The sequence below is a fragment of the Rhizophagus irregularis genome, chromosome 14 (genome assembly GCF_026210795.1).
Source record: "Rhizophagus irregularis chromosome 14, complete sequence".
Taxonomy (NCBI): domain Eukaryota; kingdom Fungi; phylum Glomeromycota; class Glomeromycetes; order Glomerales; family Glomeraceae; genus Rhizophagus; species Rhizophagus irregularis.
Genome location: NC_089442.1, coordinates 3,866,146 through 3,886,543, shown reverse-complemented (window position 1 = coordinate 3,886,543; position 20,398 = coordinate 3,866,146). Strand labels below are relative to the sequence as shown.

The window sequence follows — 20,398 nt, the reverse complement described above, 5'->3', positions numbered from 1 at the left end:
TTTTGTAATATTTTTTTTTATTAATTATACACACAGTAAGGTTGCTTGTCTAAACCTCTTCAAAATCCTACGATTAGTTTCATCAAAATTTTACTATAGATTTATTATAGTTTTGGCAGAGTTTCGGCAGTTTCGGCATTTATAATAAGTTTCGGCAGTTTTGCCTTTCTCCAAAGTTTCGCCAGTTTTTTAATATAACTTTAATATAGTTTCGGCAGAATTTTGCTTTTCGGCGAAACGCCATGCTACCCTAAGCCCCTAGGTTTCGGCAAGCAACCTTAACACACAGGTCGAAAAGTGAAAAATCAGGCACCAATCGGTCACCAATCAGGTAGCTGATTGGTGACTGATTGGTGACCGATTGGTGCCTGATTGGTGCCTGATTGATGCCTGATTTTTCACTTTTTGACCTGTGACAAAAAATGTTGAACTTGACATTTTTAATTAAAAAAACTATTTTTTTTGAAAAAATATTAGGTTCAATATTTTTAATTAAAAAAAAAATGATTTTTTTTTCAATTTTATATATAAAAATGCCAGAATCATTAATAATTCTGGTATTTTACTCTTTGTTTATATATATAAAATACTAAAACTATTAGTTTTAGTGGTTTTCTTTTTAATTTTACATGCAAAAATGCTAAAACTAATAATTTTGGCATTTTTTTTAATTTTACATGTAAAAATGCCAGAATTATTAGTTACAGTGTTTTTCTTTTTAATTAAATATATAAAAATACTGAAACTATTAGTTTTGGCATTTTTTTTTGATTTTACATGTAAAAATGTCAGAATCATTAGTTCTGGTATTTTTTTTTTTTTGATTTTATATATATAAATGCTAAAACTATTAGTTTTAGCATTTTTTTATTTATTTGATTTGAATATATGTCAAGTTAATAGGTCAGGTCAGGTACTGATTAGCACTAGCTAACCTGATTTATGTCAGGTTATGAATTTGATATTTTTGACGCCGAATATTTTAATCAACCTAGTATGATTTTGAATCGAAAACCGAATATATCGGGTAGCGAGATATGTATCAGATATGTCTCCGATATGTGTAGTATTAATGCAGAAAATCGGGTCTCGATATGTGTAAGATATGTGTAAATATATATATCGTCTACATATCATATACATATATATACATATCTAGGTATTCGATATGTATACATATATATATTTTGCATATATCTTACACATATCGGGTACCCGATTTTCTGCATTAATACTACACATATCGGGTACATATCTGATACATATTTGCTACCCGATATATTGGTTTTTGACCAGTGTAGGTCATCTAATCTATCAAATTAAGTTGCAAAGCTTTAATTGGACTACTAGATTATAAGATATTTACAAAAATATTTTTTTTTTATGATTAATTTAAGTTATACTGTATTATTAATTTGATCAAATTAATCTGTTAAAAACACTATACTTATTGATGGTAAGATAATAAATGTGATCATTAGTAAACTGGTATGATGAATCTAATGATATCTGGCTAAACTCTTTTTGCCAAAAATTTCAGTTTCGTCACCAACTAGTTTCGGTTTCATCATTGACTAAACTATATAGTAATAATTTTTAAGTTTAAATTTTAATTATATAAAATTATAGTTTTATTATAAAAATATATGAAATTATATTATACATATAATAGTTTTATAAATTTCTTTAAAAAATATTATATTTTAATATAAATTTATTTATTTTTTTTTTATAAGTAATTATTATAATTAAAAATCCATGGAAATCTATAAAAAATCTATGGAAATACTATAGAATATTGAATTTTGGCATTTCGTCTTTTAATTTTAAATGTCTAAACTATTTCAGTTTAGTCAAATGACTAAATATTTCGGTTTTGCCCAGGATCTCTAGATGAGTCTTATAAATGGTCACTGACTCAAGTTGAAACTATTACTTTGATGCATAATTTGTTCAGAATGTGATGAAAAACTGTTACCAAATGGTTTATAAAGATCCTATAGTATTTTGGTACTTAAATAGCCTTTTGGAGTTATAATAGTAGGAGTGGAACTACCAACCACCATATGGTGATCTATCAATTTGATAGAATTATAAGTACATTATGGTTAACTCTAATTTTATAATAATGTGAAGATTGTAGTAGTATTTGGCAAACTAATGCATTATTTACCAAAAATGAGATGAGATTAAAAGGTAAATTTGAAGTTCCTGAAGTATTCTTAAAGAACATCATAAATCTTTGATCAAAGGATGGGATTTTACTTTTGTGAAATAAGAAATGTAGTTTTACTTACCTGAATAGAATAGCTGATAGTAACATAGACTATACATGTTGTTAATGTAACAGATGATGTTCATTCCTCTTTTAGAAATAATATAAAATAGATAAAATAAAATAAAAATATCAAAAAAAACCTTAAATCTCTGATTTTAAGCCTATTACCTTCAAAGTCAAAACTGATTTAAAATTAATTATCAAATCTGTTTTAGAGCATTTTACATACCTGAAATTCCTAAATAGTTTTAGAAAACTGATAATTATAATTTTGTATCTGTTCAGCTATAAAGCTCACTATACCCTATTTGTGATGGAAAATATGGAAATTATGAATTACATAGTGAATGGTATAAAAATGAAATGGAATATCAAGCAATAAACTCAAGTTTGCAATTGTAGTATAGACTGGTCATATGGGCTAATCATCTGATATGTGCAGTATAATATCAGAGAAATTCTTGCCAGTCTTTCTATTCATGGTTAAAATTATGGAATATAGATTCTTTTGTGAATTATCTTTCTTACCTTGCAGATTGATTGATTATATATCAGTAGATCTACTCTTTATTAGCCAATAAATCCTGTATCTATTAGTTGGAAATTATACATATATTATATGATTAGCCAATAGATTCTACTTCTATTAGCTGGAAGTGTGAAGAATCTTCATGATTTATCATATAATATAGCATGTTACTCATTTCAGCTTACATGAAAAATTTATTATTTTTTTTTCCTCATATACATTTGAAAAAAAGAAAACCAATAGATATACTATTGGGAAAAGCTATTAAGGTAAGTCATCTCCCACAGATTGACAGATCAAGGGAGGGCAGAACTATATTGAAAAATGGTATATATTTAGAGGATGGAAGCATGGATGTAAGGTTTGTGAGGAGTGCAATCATCACTCACATCCGTATTGCAAAAGGTGTAAGAAGGTGGTGGAAGAAATATATAAGCGATGTGAATGTTCTTGGATAATTTGATCAATAAAACAATAGTGCAAATTTACCAGACATTTTATAATTTTTTTTTGCATGGAATGGATTGTGGAATTGTGTGAAACAAGTTGATATTATTATTTTTCGAACAAGTTTTATTGTAGCTTGATAAATACATGTGCAGTAATATTATAGTAATTTAATATCATGAGAACAAGTAATTGTGCAAAATAATTTATTCTCAAACTTTCTTGCACATTCTCAAAATTATGTATAGCCCCTGATTATCTTTACATATGGATTATGAATAGCGTTAAATTTTTTATTGTTAAATTAAGGAGAAGCTGTTGATCAGATTTTTGTGATGCATTCATATTAACGTAATTTTCCCCAAAGTGTATTCCAAGACCAATCCTGTAAACTTTATAAATAGGTGATGTCTTGTTTTTATCCACATTGCGCAAGTTAAGCGAAAAATTCAAACCAATCAAACTTACTATTATTAAAATCATTGATATTAACGATCAAACGTATATTCCGTAAAGTAATAATAAAGTAAGTTGGTTTATTGCTCGGGTAGATTCTTGAAGCGTGTCATCACGATGTTAATCGATCTTCCCGCCTCTGGGTGGGGTGATATAGATAGACGGAAATTCTGTAAATATGGGTGGAATGATTTATTACGGAGATCTATTGTAGAAAAAGAGTATGGGTGAGAATCTTGTAGTTAATAACGATAGGAACAAATTAGTTATAGATATTTTTCAAAATCGGGAGAGAGCAAAGAAATAACTTGATGCCTAGGACTCGCATTAAATGGCCTAGGATCCGCGTACTCCCTCCCTCTTTGATAGCATCATTATTTCGCTTATTTCATTATGTATTATCACTTAGCTGGCTTTTTTATCTTAATAATAAAGTAGGATTTCGAAATTTTAACGCCGTTTGTGCTATTGAATGATCAATGAGGCTGGTGACCATCAAGAAATAACTTGAATATCTACTAACTCATAACTTCACCGCCAATTGCCTGGAGCAGACATGAAGCAAGGCGTCTCCTTAATAAATATATCAAGGGAAGTCCTCGCCGCCAATTGCCTGGAGCAGACACGAGAAACTTCAGCAAAGTCAGCAGATCAACTGCCGCCGCCAATTGCCTGGAGCAGTCACGGACAGTTGTTAGTCGCCAAGCAACTCATAACTTCACCGCCAATTGCCTGGAGCAGACATGAAGTAAGGCGTCTCCTTAATAAATATATCAAGGGAAGTCCTCGAACTTCAGCATAGTTGTACCCTCATTATTTTTAACAACCAACAATGAAATTAATGAAATTGTCTATTTTTCAATAAAATCGGTGTAACATGACCTATCAGATGATTCAGATCATTCAGATGATCATACAAAATCGCGTCAGCTCGCGAAAAACGCGTTACCTGTTACGGAATTTCAAGCGAATTGCGAATTGCGAATTATGACTGCAGTACTTAGAACTAAAACATACTTAGATTTTAAAGCAAATAATGAAACAAATACTTACGTTTACTTTAAGATGGTAGAAGCGCGATTCTGGCAGTTAAAACATTATTTAGGCTTTCGTCTGAAAACCGATGAAATAATTTTACCATGGTCCACTGTCTACTGCGATTGGCAAACGTCTCTAAAGCGTATTGCACAGAATACTATTAAAAAATTTCCGGGTTGTATAACTGTATTTTGCAAGGATCTTCTTGACATTTGCAATACCTTTGAAGGTTCTGAAGTAAGAAAAAAATGTGAGGATTTATATAATGAATTCTATCAACGGCACCTTGACAAGCAGATTGCCGAGAGAATTCGGATACTCGATTCAACAGTATTCTCAGAACGTAAATTTTCTGAATTCTTGCGAAACACATCGGACAAAAAAAGAATAGGAGAAGATAATGAAGTAGCCTCATCGTCTAGTGAAAAACGAATTCGCCTTGAAGAAGATGTACCATCTGAACCGGTTTGTACTTAATCCATATTGCTTTTTATGGTGCACCGTAATATGCTATCAACACCACTTATTCTAACTTATCTCTTACAACTTACAAGTTCAAAGATCACGAAGACGAAGAAGTATATGACTATGATGATGAAATTTCAGATGTCAAGGCTATGAATTTCTCGATTGAAGAGGTAAAACATATCTTCTTTTTACATACTTTATTGGCTAATTAGATCTTACTGGTCGTTAGATCAAACATGCTTTGGAGGGCTGACTCTTTTTGTTATTTCAAATAGAGTGAAACTGAAGAAATTTCTCAACCGGAAGCTGTACAAGTTGAAAGTTCTCTATTTAATGCGTGGATTCTCTCGACAGGGAAAAACGTCTCTCAAGTTTTGGAGAACTATAGATTAACAATTCCAAAATCAAAGGCTTACCTATAGTGAGCATTTATTTTAGTAACCCGATTGCAAAATTTTTTCTAACATCACACATCTCAATGTTTATTTGCCAGTCCTGCATTTTTTGGAATACTTGATTTATCTGGGGAAGATACAGAAGTCAAGAAACTGTTTACCGACAATGAATGGTCAGAAATGAAAAATGATTTTAGCAAAACAGTGGAATTTAAAAATATAAAAGAAGTCAATAATAAGCCGGAAGGGACTAATAACAGCAGTAGAGGAAATAATACTACCACTAGTAATGAAGCAAAACGGCGATCTCAAGAAGAAACGTTGTACGACTTATTTGATAAAATCCAAGAGGTAACAAGCGCTCACATCTTCATTTTACTTGTTTGATGATTGGCTGACTTGTGAATTCATTAAGGTAATAAGAAAGAAGCCAGATGATCTAATCACAGCGATAGAAAAATGTACAATTGAGGTATGACATCGATTTTATTACTATCATGACTTTAAATTTCTGAACTTTAATTTTCATGTCCACCACTATTTGCTTGATTGAAGGGAAATTCAAAGATCAACTCTATACGAAGACTAATCCAAGCCTAGTAAGTTCATCATCTCTATTTCATGTTAGATAACATTTAATTAACTTTTGATGTTTACTATATGGAAGCGCTTATAATCTGGAAAGATTACAAACCTCGATCCCAGAGGCTATGTTCTCCAATAATTTTACGAACATGATAACTAAAGGCATCCTGACGTATCACCAGAAGTTTATATACGATGAGTAAGGATATTGAAATTCCCGGTTTCACCAAACTATATTCTATTTGTTAATAATAAAATATTTTGACATGATTTTTTAGAGGAGAGATACAAAGTATTGCATCTGCATTCATTACAAATTCAACGAAGAAACCAACAGACAGGTCTCTGATAGGACAAAAATGCGACTTTAGGGTTACATGTGACGGATTTGAAATGGTTATTGGGTTACGATCTGGGGGATTGCCAGAGGCCTGTAAATCAAAGAAGTTGAGCGATAAGATTGATTTGATGGTTGCAATGCGCGACGTATTATTGCACGAAGCAATCGATAATAATGGAGTGGAGTGTACAGATTTCAAACAATTATATACAATTGGAGTCCACTCGTATGGTAAGATTTTCAGGAAAAGCACATCATCAATTGTTGGATCATCTATTCAAATTTATATTACTTGTTAGGCTTTTTTTATAACGTCTATGCCATGGATTGGAAATCGAGAGGTTTGTGGAGGCTAGGCTTACTTAAAAAAACAAAGTTACCACAATCAAATGCACAATTACTCATGATTGAGAAATTAGTCGTAACATTGTTACGAATTGAGGTTTGTCTTCTATTTCACCGCTACTTTATGACAGTTAGGCATACCGATTTCATTTGTCTGGAAAGATACTTTTTGTTAATTAATTTTTTCCCTTATATAGTTAACACTCAATCATATTGAAACTATTCGGAATGACTTGGCAGTAAAAGCATCAAGATTACATAGAAAAGGGCGCACATCTGTCATCCTTAAACAATATGCAGATTGTGAACAACGTGTAAGGCGGATACGTATTTTAAAAGATATATATAAGGATTAGCGTGTATGGAATAATAAGACGTTTCGCTTATATGATTAACTTGTGTATATATATTAATGTAATCTTTGAGCCTTTCTAAATATGCATATGCATCGGAAAATATTGCGCAATACATTGTAATACAATCATTTAACAGAATTATTTTACAATTAGTTTGCCCATATTGGGTTAGTGATTTTTTAATCAAGTGAGCCGCGGTTTGTACACGGCAAAGGTCACGTAAAACTGATGATCACTGTGTGATTTTTCTCCATTTTCTATAATAAGTTGATATATAACCAACTAAATAGCTATAAATTGTTTAATTCACTATAAAGTGCTAAATTCACTATAATTCGTTAACAAACAACTTGTAAAAGATGGATTTAGATAGTAATGCCTACTTTAAGCTTTGTTCACTTGATCATGATGAATTATATGAAAGAATAGGAAAATCATTAGCCCTTTTAAGACATAAGCATGATAATGAAACACCAGAAATATGGTGCTCATATTCATGGTCCATTTAGAAGAATACTTTAAGAGTACACTGGAATAACTACAAATTATATATATTGCACTAAAATTAGTTTTTTACCATTACTATTTATTCAAATTTCTAATGCTTACCAAATTCTTCATCAAAATGGGTTTTATGACTGATTTGGTAACCTACATATGTAAATTCTGTGAGTTTAATAGTCTTTCACAAATACTTATTGTGTATGCAATCTGAATCTTTGATAAATGCTTTTTTCCTTTTAGGAGTTGCAGTATCCTAGACATATGTAGAATTATTAATTTTTTTAAATAAATTTTTATAACAAATTTTCACAGCCATGCTTTCCTTCTATTTCCAGATTTTGCTTTCTTTTAATGTTATACTTACTGTAGGGATTGTAGGAAGGTTAAATTCTTTAAAAATGATACATTATATCTTTCATTTTAGAAGCTAAAAAACTTCAGGCACTACAATGTTTAACTAAAAGCTAAAAGAAAAGATTTTAAATTTAAATTTCAATAAATTAATATAAAGTCATAATTTCTCAAAACTTACAAAAAAGCTATATTTTTTTTATAAAATATAATCCATTTATCATTTCTTTTAAACCGTTTGATAAAATCTTTATAATTTCCGTAATTAAAATTTAAATCAGACATAGAAATTAAAGTTTATTATTAGGGTTAGAGTTAGGGTTAGAATTATGGTTAGGGTTAGGATTAGGGTTATTATTAGGTTAATATTAGTATTAGATTTATATTAAGGTAGGATTAGTATTAGTTAGGTCTAGGTTAGTTCGTGAAGAATCACTGAATGGCAGATATAGATAACACTGATTATAGTATATATATTAATCATCAGAAACTCTTATTTTGCAAGAAGTTATACCTAAAAGGCCCTATCTCTTAATTCCTATAAACCCAAATGGTAAGCATATATCACCTTTACCTGATCTGAGTTGCCATGGAAATGACTATTAGTTTTCAAGGATGAATTTACAATGGGGATTGCCTGCCAACACCAATAAACTTTGCCATTGGTGTAGTAAACTTGAATGCGCACCTTCTCAAAGTTCATTTCACCTAAAATTATTTCACCGAATTTTATATTGTACTGTAATTTGAAGGTAAGCTCTAATAATAGTTACAATTATTAATATATATTTTTTCTTTTTTATTCGTAGTTTCGTACCCATAAATTATTTTAAATGGCATACATTTAGTGTTTATATGATATGAAATTATTCATAATACATTAACATCAAATTTTTGTATTTAGTGATTATTATATTAGGAAATAATATATTGAGTAATAAAAATTAAAAGTATTTGTCGATGAAATAACCCACCAAACCCTGTCGGTGAAATGGTCGAAATCTTATCAGGAAAATCATTGTCAGTAAGTTTTGAGATAATTTTCGGTAAAAAGGTCTGGTTAATCTCACCAACAATCACATCATTTTGCAATAAAAAAAATTGATTATAATTGCTAAATTAGAACAATATTAATTATTTTTGTACGAAAGATATAATAAATTACTTTTTTTTTAAAAAAAAAAAAATATTTAATTTAAAAATTAAAAATTACAGTTTATTATAAACGTTTGTCGATGAAATGATTTGAATCCCAATGTCATCAAGTGAAATTTAGGATGTTATAACCCATCGCACTAAGTGTAGCTTATGAGTTATGATAATGATTTCTCTATTTTTTTTAGAGTTTTTAGACTTCAAATTATCTATCCCTTTATTATATAAAATTACATTATCTAGTTAAATTATTTGTTCTTTATTATATATATAATTAGTCAAGTGATTTAATAATGACCTCCCGTAATATAATATAAATACGCGTTCGAGTTACAACACTTTTTCAAAAAAAAAATTTTATTATTAAACTAGGTTAACTAACGATTTGAAAAAATCAAGAAATTTCTCTATAAGAAAAAAGTGAACCTACCAAAAGACATAATGAAATTCAATATCTTCCTTCTCTTTTTGATTATCTTCTCTGTTGCCGCTTTAGCGTTACCAGTTGCTGAAAAAGACTGTAAGTAACTTCATTATGATTATTAAAATAATTAAATGTTACCTTTTTATTTCATCTTAATTAATAAATAGGTGATTGTAAGTATTACTATTATCAAACCTTAAAAGTTCGCGAATCATTGTTAACTGAAAATATCAAACTTTAATTTTCCTTTTACTTAATTTTAAATAATACATAGACTGTAAGTATTCATTGTTGTAGTTATTTTATGGTACCTATTTTTTTAAATACTAACTAATAAATTTTACTTAAAAAAATAAATAGGCTGTAAGTATCGGCTTCATAACAGTTATTACTGTATTATGTTTTTAAAATATTTAAATTTAACCCTCTTTTTTTAATATATATATATGTATATAAATAGGCGCGGGTAAGTGTTGACATTATCGATGTTATTGTTTTTTAAAAAAATATTAACTTTTTTATCTTCTCTTTTATTTTAAATAAATAATAGAAGGTAAGTGTTATCATTATTATTATATACAATGTTATTGTTCTTAAAAAATATTAATAAATGCAATTTTTCTTCTATCGCTTAAATAACAAACAGTATGTAAGTATCTTCATAACCGTTATTATTATGGTAGCGCTTGTTTTTGAAAAACACTCACTGCTAACTGAATAATTTTTTATTTTATTTTAAATAGGTGGTAAGTATCTTCGCTATCTTTATTATTGATATACAGCATGTTTTTGAGAATACTAATCGTTAATTTTCCTTTTTACTTTAAATAATAAATAGTTTGTATCTTTATTATTATGTTTACACTTATTTTTGAAAGATATTAACTGCTAATTGTTAATTTTTATTTAATAAATAGGCTGCAGCGTAAGTATATTCATTAATTCATTAACGCAGTGGCATTTATTAACCACACTTTTTTTTTGAAAATATTAATTTTTATTTATTTTTTAATAACAAACAGGACGTCGTAAGTATCGAACATGAGGGAAAATAGCCTATATCCCAGCTTCAGCTTCGCGAAAATAACAACCACCAAGAACATAATTCAATTATTCTCTAATAGGGCCTAAGATACTATCCGTAATTATTGTTGAGCTCCACGCATTTAACTCTAGGGCATAATCGTACACTTAATTTATCAATTCTTTTATTTATATTAATTAATATTATAATAGCCATTAATTATTTTCAGTTATTTAATTTTTTATTTTAATTTTTTATTCCTAAATTATTTTTCATAATGATTTCTATTAAATAAATAATATTTATTAATTTGAGAAAAGCAAGAAACCATTTGGTGTATGGAAAGTTATATAAATTATATTTTTGATAAAAATAAACTCCCGGAAAAAGGTCTTGCTGAGTATAGTATGACGATATTATACTCGGTTGTATTTTCTTATACTCAACAGCTTAATTTAAATTTATTTTTATTATGTTTATTTACATCCTTTTTATTTTATTATACTGTATAATGTATATTGTTATGTTTATAAAATAATACTTTATATTGTAGTCTTTCTTATTTTCTTACACTGCTAATTTAATTAGAACTGATTGAATTATTAATTTTATAGTATTCTAAGCTTAATAATTAAACATTAATTTTGATTTAATTCACGTTCCGTTTTCAAGATTAGATAATTCAATTAATTCAATTACACAAATTTTTGCTTCTCATTCTCTTAAAATAAGTTCACATTCCTTTAATTCCTTTTCTCTCAACATTCAAGCTCTATAATAGTGTTTTTAAGCTGTTATAAATAAAAAGGTACAAGGTACAAAAAGATTTTTAGCAATTTTTTTTTTTTAAATCCAACAAAAAAACCTAACGACTCAAAGTACTTAAATTTTGGCTAAATCTGGGCTGACATTAACTTGAAATGGTTACAATCCATTACGCTTCGCAGAAGCCATTTCGCCGAAGGGACGTTTCACCGAAGGGATATTTCGTCCGAATCCATTTCACTGAATCGTCCATTCCTCTGAATTCCATTTTACCGAAAATGATATCATTTCTAGAGATATTTTTTCCAGGATATTATCACTTCAACTTTCAAGTAACTGATATTAATTGCTAAATAACTTTATAATCCATAAACAACAAGATAAATTTAATAAAAATCATCAAATAAAGAATAAATAATTTTTCGGCGAAATGTTCATTTGACAAAATATCCATTCGGCGAAGTGTCCATTCGGTAAAATGGCTTCAGCGAAACTTACTTACGGTGAAATGTCCATTCGGTGAAATGTCCCTTCGGCGAAACGTCCCTTCGATTCGGTGTAAACAAATATAGAAATGGTTTTACGTGACAAGGTAAAAAACTCTATACAGATGAGCTGATTTCAAAATAATTCTTAGATATAAATGCTTAGTTTATGAAAAAATTTCATGTTATATTAGAACTGTTTATAATTATAATTATTCATAAATAAAATTTTATATAGTAAAAAGCAAGTCAAATGACATGACCGCTGACTGTTAACATTTTAGTATCTGTGTTAAGAAATTTGTCAAAAAAAATTCACTAACAGTCAACTTACCAGTTAAAAATCATCTATATTGTACTATAATTTGATTAAACTCTAATAACTGAATAGTTAATAATTTTTTTTCTTTTTTAATATTTAATACTATTTATTGTGAAAATAGGTTATGGTACATTTCTCTGAAATCCATTTCACCGAAGCCATTTCGTCGAAAGAATGTTTCGCCGAAAGTGCATTTTATCGAATCCATTTCACTGAATAGCCCATTTCGCCGAAGATGGTAGCGATTAACATTTTATGAAAAATATTCATCGCGTAATGAAATAAATTATTTTTAGATTTCTTTTTTTTTTTCCAGGATATTATCACTTTAACATTCAAGTAACTGATATTAATTGCTAAGCAATAAATAATTTTATAATCCTGAAAACATTTATTCACGAAAAAGTAAGTTAAAAAAAGATTAATACGAGATAAATTTAATTTTTCTAGAAAAAATTCTTTATGACTATTTTAGTATAAAACAATAAAATAACCAAATGGAATAAATAATTATTCAGTGAAACATTGAAATGATCATTCGGCAAAATATCCATTCGACGAAATATCCATTCAATAAGATGGGTTTCGGCGAAATGAAAAGCCTAGCTGAGTTTAGTATAGTGTCAGCTGAGTTCAGTATAGCATGATTTGATTTGACAGTATTTTTTGCTGAGTATACATCTCAAATTTTCAAATACATAAATATCACATTATACAGTATAACAAATATTAAAATATCCAAGAATATATCCAAAAATACTGTTCTTGAAATACTTGAAAATTTTTTTTACAGATTTATAAATATTAATTATACTGTAATATTGGTGGTCAAATTTCAGATGATTTAAATTCAATTATGAAGAAGTAAACTCTGCACAAACCATAAAATAATTAAAACACTATATTTTGTTACTATACTATAGAGTTTTGTAGTATTGCATAAAATTAATATAATTATATAGTATTAACCAGTAAATTATACTCTGCAATCTGCATTCTCTGTAGGCTCAATTGTAAAAATATATATTCCAGTTAGATACCTAGAATTTGTGGGCAATGACTAATGTAAGTGGTTCTTGCAGATTGATTATTAATACCTGTTCCAACTGCACACACTTGAATTAAACAACATCTTGAATTAGGATTTACATGAATTGATTCTCTGTTGTTGAGATAGTGGTTACAAAAAACTCAGTATTAGGTAACACTAACAATATTAAAAGTCCTAATTTTTAATAAAGAGTAGTTATTATTACTGGCATTATTATATGTTATTATAGTAAATCTGCTAATAAGACCTTAAACATCACATTCAGCTTATAAATTATGCATTATCTCAATCTATAAATGAGATGTTGGGCAAGAATTTTTGATCAGATTACATTTTTGAACAACTTGACCTATCTACTAATGTTAGGTTTTACAGGTCAAAAAGTGAAAAATCAGGCATCAATTAGTCACCAATCGGTCACCAATCAGGTAGCTAATTGGTAACTGGTTGGTGACTAATTGGTGACTAATTGGCATTTTCGCCAAATACCGTCACCAATCAGGCAGTTTGCTAACTTTTGATTTAGTAATCAGAAAAGGATGAAATATATCTCATTGGAATCGTCTTAACAAGGTGAATCTAATGGTAGTAAAATCGCATTTTTAGGATTAATACTTGGTGAGAAATTAAGTAAAATATAAAAATAAAAATACATCACACAGGTCGAAAGCTAAAAAATCGGGCATATACCCTATTGGTAACTATTAAACTAATAGGTTAGCCAAAAATTAGTAATCAATAGGGCATATACCCGATTGATAACTATGTAAAAATTTAGGCTATCCGGATTGAAAGGATTTATTAATTTAAATAAATTAGGTAATTATTCAATAGTCATCATTTGGTTTATTATAAACATGGGTAACGAAACCGAAACTTCCCGAAACTCTATCGGTTTCGGTATATACGAAATAGAGTTTCGGAAATGCATATATTTTTCCAATTCCCGAATCCCGACCTGAAACCGAAATATGCCCAAAATTTTTATTAGTTTTCCTTACAGTAAATCTTAAATAAAGGTATCAAGTTCAATTTCTAATAGTTTGTTCACTATTAAATTATTCCTAACATTAAATCCAAATTAACTATATAACTATTAGGGTAGAATTTGTTCACTCCATTATATTCCTCAATCCTCACATAGCGTCGGGTATTATGAATTTCTTGATGATTATTGAGCACGTGATTTCGTCAATATGACGTATGGCACAGTTGTTTAAGCAATTTAATTGGGTAATGCTGGTTTCGGGATATCGGGATAGGTTTCGGAATATCAGAAGTTGTTTCGAGTTTCGGTAGAAGTTTAGGTTATGGGTTGAGTTTCGATTCGTATATGCAAAACGCAAAGAAACGTTCGGAAATGCTCTTAGGAGTTTCGATACCCATATTTAGTTTATTACTATATGTGAAACTGAATCTAATAGGAATAAACCGATTGGTAGCTATAAATTAATCCGTTGGTCTATAATACCATACATATATATTACATTATTTTACCAAATTTATAATATTTGACAATACATTTGATATGAATATTCACTAAGTATACTTGGCAAGTATAAAATAAAATAACTGATTTATTACGATTTATTAATAATAGAAATTATAAATGGAACTTCCTATTAATCGGTACTACTGCCATATAAGTTTTTGCCTTCCGTCTGCTGTTATTATTATTGTTATTTGTTCCGATTGTAAAATTAGTAGGAATAAACCGGCTATAAATATTATGAATTGGAATTATACTATCACGAGACATTTCATAAAATTCATTAAGTTTTCAGAGTTCAATATTAACACTGCGGTCATCATCCTGTTCAGCTCGGCAGTAAAATCTAATTCGATGATCATTAACCGGTAGGTACCATTTGACGTAAGCAAGTTTGTGCGTTCTTTCACCAATAGTTGGAAGTCGCAATACATGCTCGAAATAAAATTGCACCATTCCTGGGTATAATTCAATCGATTCGTTATCTTGGGTAAATTTTGCTAAAATATAAGAATTTTTCTTATATCGAGGTGCTAGCGCGGATCTAAAAATTTCAGCTGCCACTTGAATTCTTCCGCATTGATTAATTATTGGTTGAACAACTACATACGAATTATTCTGTAAACCTCGACTGATCAGATTTGACATGGAGCCGAATTCAACATCCATCTTTTCACCATAAACTTCATTATAATAAGTAATCAACTGTTCATACAAATTGTCGGGTAAATCAACACGGTTTTTAATTGGACTTAATAAATTGTCCGGATAAATTTCACTGCCAGTGATCGTATCTTCTAATTCGCTGCAAAAAATCCATTTGAACTGCACCAATTCTTCTAATCTGAGGTCATCATATACCGCTAATGAACCAGTTGTTTGCCGAGGTTCAATTAACTTAAGACCATTAACAAGCTTCTGGTTGCCCGATTGAATTAAGATCATTGATTCTGCAATTCTGCACAATAATTCTTAGCAATTCCGGTTCAATATATCGTTTTGAATTGGGATAGGAATCTAAAGGGCAAATTTATGATATATTAATTAAAATCCGAGACATTCATTATTAAAATATTTACCTAAGATCCCATTCATTTGTTCAAACGAATAACACCAAAAAGAGTATATTGGACCATAGTCACGACAGCATTCGGCTATATGCAAAGAAAGGTGTATATTTGGTGTAATTAAATTTTCACCATAATGTTCTTCAATGAGTTGACCAATTTTGAGTAATCTGTTATGGGCCTCATTTATTTTATTGGTATTAATGATTCGGCAAACCAACAAGGAACAGGCTCTTACGAAATTTCCTAAAATTTCACGATCATTCACTGATAGCAAATCCCACATTATTGGTGTTGAATACACCAAAATGAAGGTTTTCCACTGATCAGCAGTGAATCCAAAAAAACCTTCCCCTGTCGATATTTTATTTGGAATTCGACCCATGTCGGCTGGCAGTTTAATAGCTTCCGCTCGTTTTTCCATAATTTTAAAATCGTCCTTAGATATTTTTCCTCCATCAATCCATAAACGTTTTACAATCCAGCTGGCAATTCCGAGAAATAAATTATGCACTGGGTCTACGACGCAATGTCTGATTGGATTGAAGTAGGGTAATCTTAACAATTCTGTCCACCTAACAAGATTCATATGGGCCGATCCTTGGAATCTAATTTTTTTACACAAAAATAATTTTATTAAAGCAAATATAAATTATCATTTATATAAGAATAATAAATTTATACCAGATAATGCAAAAAAAACTAATTAATTATATAATTTTTAATTTTTTTTTAATATAAGATATCATTAAAATTTAAAAGATCAAATATAACTCTCATGACAAAATCATTGATAATTCTTCGTAGAAATAAGCTATACAAATAAATTTACATTCATTTGAAAGAGAAAATCGAGATCTATCTAATGAATCTAAAATCAAGTGAATTGAATCACTAGTTGTTCAGTAATCACGTTCAGTATATTATTGAATTTTATCTAAATTTGATCATTAATTACTTCACATATAGTGATTCAATTTGAATGATCTTTGCTCCCTAAGGTGATGCCAACTTTTATCTTTAAAATAAATTTAAAATAATTCGTTTAATTTATGTAGATGTTTAGGAATCATCAATTATATTATTAATATAAAATTTTATAAATTTGATAAAATCTGATATAAAAAAATTTATTAAATACCTGTAGATGCAAGCTACACGAATGAAATTATATTCATTTGAAAGAGAAAATTGAGGTCTATCTAATAAGCCTAAAATCGAATGAATTGAATCACTGGATTGTGAATAATTACGTCTAATATATTTATTTTTAATTTTTAAATTTGATTTGACTTTGATCGTTAATTACGCCTCATCCAGTGATCCAATTTTCCTGATCTTTGATTCTTACGATAGAGCAAATTCTCAGCTTTCAAATGAATGTAAAATGATGACGTTAGCATATCTCCAGGAATAATAATGCACGATTTTGTCACCTGCATAAAGTCCGATCTGAAAATTTTATTTCTTACCAAAAAATGCTTTCATAAAAGAATCCCAAATTCTTTTACTTTATTTAAAAGATTTTATTTGCCATTTAAGGATTTTAGTAGAATAAATCTAATGAAATAATTTTAAAAGATAAAAAACAAATATATAATTAGTTATTTTAAAAAAAAGAATATCTTATTATTCATTTTACAACTATTTTACATCATAATTATTTTTTATTTGCATGTATTTTTTACAAAGAAAAAACAATAAATTAAAGCTAAAAATTATGAAAAAATATGTCTTATCTATGTATATAAAATATTAAGTTTTTTCTTTTACTTACCACTTAAAAATAACTGCTATATTTGCTTATAAACTTTTTTGTCATATTTAATAAAAGTGAATAGAAAAATGATGGAAAAGTGATGGGAGTGATGGGGAAAAAGAAGTGGTTATTACCGTTATTTTTGAATATTGATTAAAAAAATTTTTTTATTTTTTATTAAATCTGAGTTACGTAAATATGTAACACATATTTAATTTAGATTTGTGTAATGTTAATCTTACTAAAATATTAAATTTTTATAAAAATCTTAATTTAGACTAATTTCAAAAATCGGCACATATGATTTGAAACATACTGATTTCTTTCATCTTTTGTTTTGCAATTACGCCATGCAATAGCATTTTGTCAGAAATCTTCTAAATCCCTTGGTTTAAACCAATTAGTCATATCATTGAAATTACTAAAATTACCATTGTTAGCTCATTTGCAGCACCGATGACAAGCTGCCAACGCTGATATATGGCCGCATAATGTTCTTGCAGCAGGAATATCGCTACTGCAACAGATAATTGCCATTCGTACTGTTTTGCCAGTTGGATTATTCGGCATTTTTATAATAACTCCTGTCCAAAATTCGAGTAATTCCGTAATAATTGGCAATAAAAAATGATTTATGTTATCTGCATGTACTTCGTGCGGTCCTGAAAGTAGTCCTAGGATTAGCATATTCTCCTGTCTAAATCGTATTTCACGAGGAAGATTGCATATTACCCCATAAATCACACCCGTGCTATATATTGTTCGATCGAAAGGTTGAAACCAATCGAGGTTAATCATTATTCTTAGATTGGAATCAGCGAGTTCGGGCGTAAAAAATAGGGTATCATCCGACTTGAATGTTTTCCAAACCTCTCCATCATAAATGTCTGCTAATATATCTCCGTTAACATGCCGATTTGCCTATTTTGCTAAATTTTATTCGAAATTAGGACGTTAATACATAGTAAAAATTTGTGTTTTTAAATCTGGCATAGGGAATACTATGCGAGGACGCTTTATATAACCATTATTTACTGGAACGTTCTTTAGCAATTCCTCTCCGCAAACCTCCCTATACTTTTTCATCAGATGTTTAGGAAACTCAACTCGACTACACTTGAGTTCTGGTGACGCTTCCGTTACTTGTTCATTTTGTCCTAAAATTTCCCTAATTTTATACAGATTGTTACATTTCGGGCACACAGCATATGTTTTTGTTGCCTTGTCAATGCGTAGCAATTTCTTTGCAGAATAGGATGAGGATGGGAAATTAGCAAATCTTTTTGAATCAGCATCTTTCAATACTTGGCTAAAGAATCCAATCAAGGAAGATATGGAAACCTCGGAATGACGGAATCTTGATTGATACTTAAATATCCATATAAGTATCCAAGATTCAGAAAATTCTACATCTGAATCAGCACATATGAAATCTTCATTATCGCCAAAATCCTCTAATTCAGGAGCAGCGAATCGTTCATCATCAGAAGTTTCATCATTCAAGTCTTCACTTTGGTCGTCATCAATCGGTGAGCTGAAGCCAGTATCTTCGTTATCAAGTTCATCAATCAATACATCATTAACAGCCGATTCCACTGCTTTAAATTTCTCTTTTCTTTCTCGTTTAGTCGGGATGTGAATTGGTTCTTGTGATTCGGATGTTGATGAACTTGATGAACCCGATGAACTTGAGGATGCGTTTGAAGTTTCATCATCATTATTGTCTATTTGAACTCGCTTTGATACTGATTTACTGACCTTTGTAGATCTTGATGAACGATTCATTTGCTCATATTCAGCCTCGTGTTTTACTTTTGTTCTTAGATCAACTAATTTTCCGTTACATTCATCACAATGATACGAGACCTTTTTTCTGGGTTTGATTGCAGGTTTTGGTGGCATATTATTATCAATTGCAATATATCAGATTATAACTTATTATTCAAGATAGAATCGGTACGCATTATATCAGAATTGACTCAATAATTTTTCTTAATACTGAAAGTTCGCTGTTACGTTAATCAATCGGTATAAAATTCATATTAATTAAGTAAATTTAGTATAGTATTAGATTAATTATTCCGATTTATTCAAAATTAAGCAAAGTTTAATAGTATTAGATTATATCACTCGATTTGTCTGGAAAATTAAGCAAAATTTAGTATAGTATTGGATTAATTATTCCGATTTATTCAAAATTAAGCAAAATTTAGTATAGTATTAGATTATATCATTCGATTTGTTTGGAAAATTAAGTAAAATTAGTATAGTATTCGATTAATTATTCCGATTTTTTTGAAAAATTAAGCAAAATTCAGTATAGTATTAGATTATATCATTCGATTTGTTTGGAAAATTAAGTAAAATTAGTATAGTATTAGATTAATTATTCTGATTTTTTTGAAAAATTAAGCAAAATTCAGTATAGTATTAGATTATATCATTCGATTTGTTTGGAAAATTAAGTAAAATTAGTATAGTATTCGATTAATTATTCTGATTTTTTTGAAAAATTAAGCAAAATTCAGTATAGTATTAGATTATATCATTCGATTTGTTTGGAAAATTAAGTAAAATTAGTATAGTATTCGATTAATTATTCTGATTTTTTTGAAAAATTAAGCAAAATTCAGTATAGTATTAGATTATATCATTCGATTTGTTTGGAAAATTAAGTAAAATTAGTATAGTATTCGATTAATTATTCTGATTTTTTTGAAAAATTAAGCAAAATTCAGTATAGTATTAGATTATATCATTCGATT

The 20,398-nt window shown here is 28.8% G+C and overlaps 3 protein-coding genes across 3 annotated transcripts; 2 read left to right on the top strand and 1 right to left on the bottom strand.

Annotated features, from left to right (window-relative positions):
• Window positions 1-3,409: 3,409 nt before the first annotated feature.
• On the top strand, window positions 3,410-4,536 carry OCT59_006544 (uncharacterized protein). Its single transcript, XM_066141324.1, has one exon. The coding sequence runs from the start codon at window positions 4,267-4,269 to the stop codon at window positions 4,510-4,512; it is 246 nt and encodes an 81-aa protein (XP_065998122.1). The 5' UTR covers window positions 3,410-4,266; the 3' UTR covers window positions 4,513-4,536.
• A 125-nt stretch (window positions 4,537-4,661) lies between these two features.
• Window positions 4,662-7,386, top strand: OCT59_006543 (uncharacterized protein). Its single transcript, XM_066141323.1, has 10 exons — window positions 4,662-5,213; window positions 5,303-5,386; window positions 5,492-5,637; window positions 5,710-5,962; window positions 6,027-6,083; window positions 6,167-6,210; window positions 6,279-6,395; window positions 6,475-6,767; window positions 6,836-6,978; window positions 7,079-7,386. The coding sequence occupies exons 1-10, from the start codon at window positions 4,698-4,700 to the stop codon at window positions 7,235-7,237; spliced, it is 1,812 nt and encodes a 603-aa protein (XP_065998121.1). The 5' UTR covers window positions 4,662-4,697; the 3' UTR covers window positions 7,238-7,386.
• An 11,201-nt stretch (window positions 7,387-18,587) lies between these two features.
• Window positions 18,588-19,535, bottom strand: OCT59_006542 (uncharacterized protein; the record flags this gene model as incomplete). The annotated part of the gene is made up of 1 exon (XM_025310629.2): window positions 18,588-19,535. One exon carries the CDS (start codon window positions 19,533-19,535, stop codon window positions 18,588-18,590), a length of 948 nt encoding a protein of 315 aa, XP_025180470.2.
• Window positions 19,536-20,398: the final 863 nt, after the last annotated feature.

Bases quoted from the DNA above. Each gene is read 5' to 3' on its own strand.
- OCT59_006544 (XM_066141324.1), top strand. From the start codon at position 4,267: ATGAAGCAAGGCGTCTCCTTAATAAATATATCAAGGGAAGTCCTCGCC.
- OCT59_006543 (XM_066141323.1), top strand. From the start codon at position 4,698: ATGACTGCAGTACTTAGAACTAAAACATACTTAGATTTTAAAGCAAAT. The intron at 5,963-6,026 runs GTAACAAGCGCT...GAATTCATTAAG, and splicing joins TATTTGATAAAATCCAAGAG to GTAATAAGAAAGAAGCCAGA. The intron at 6,396-6,474 runs GTAAGGATATTG...ATGATTTTTTAG, and splicing joins CAGAAGTTTATATACGATGA to AGGAGAGATACAAAGTATTG.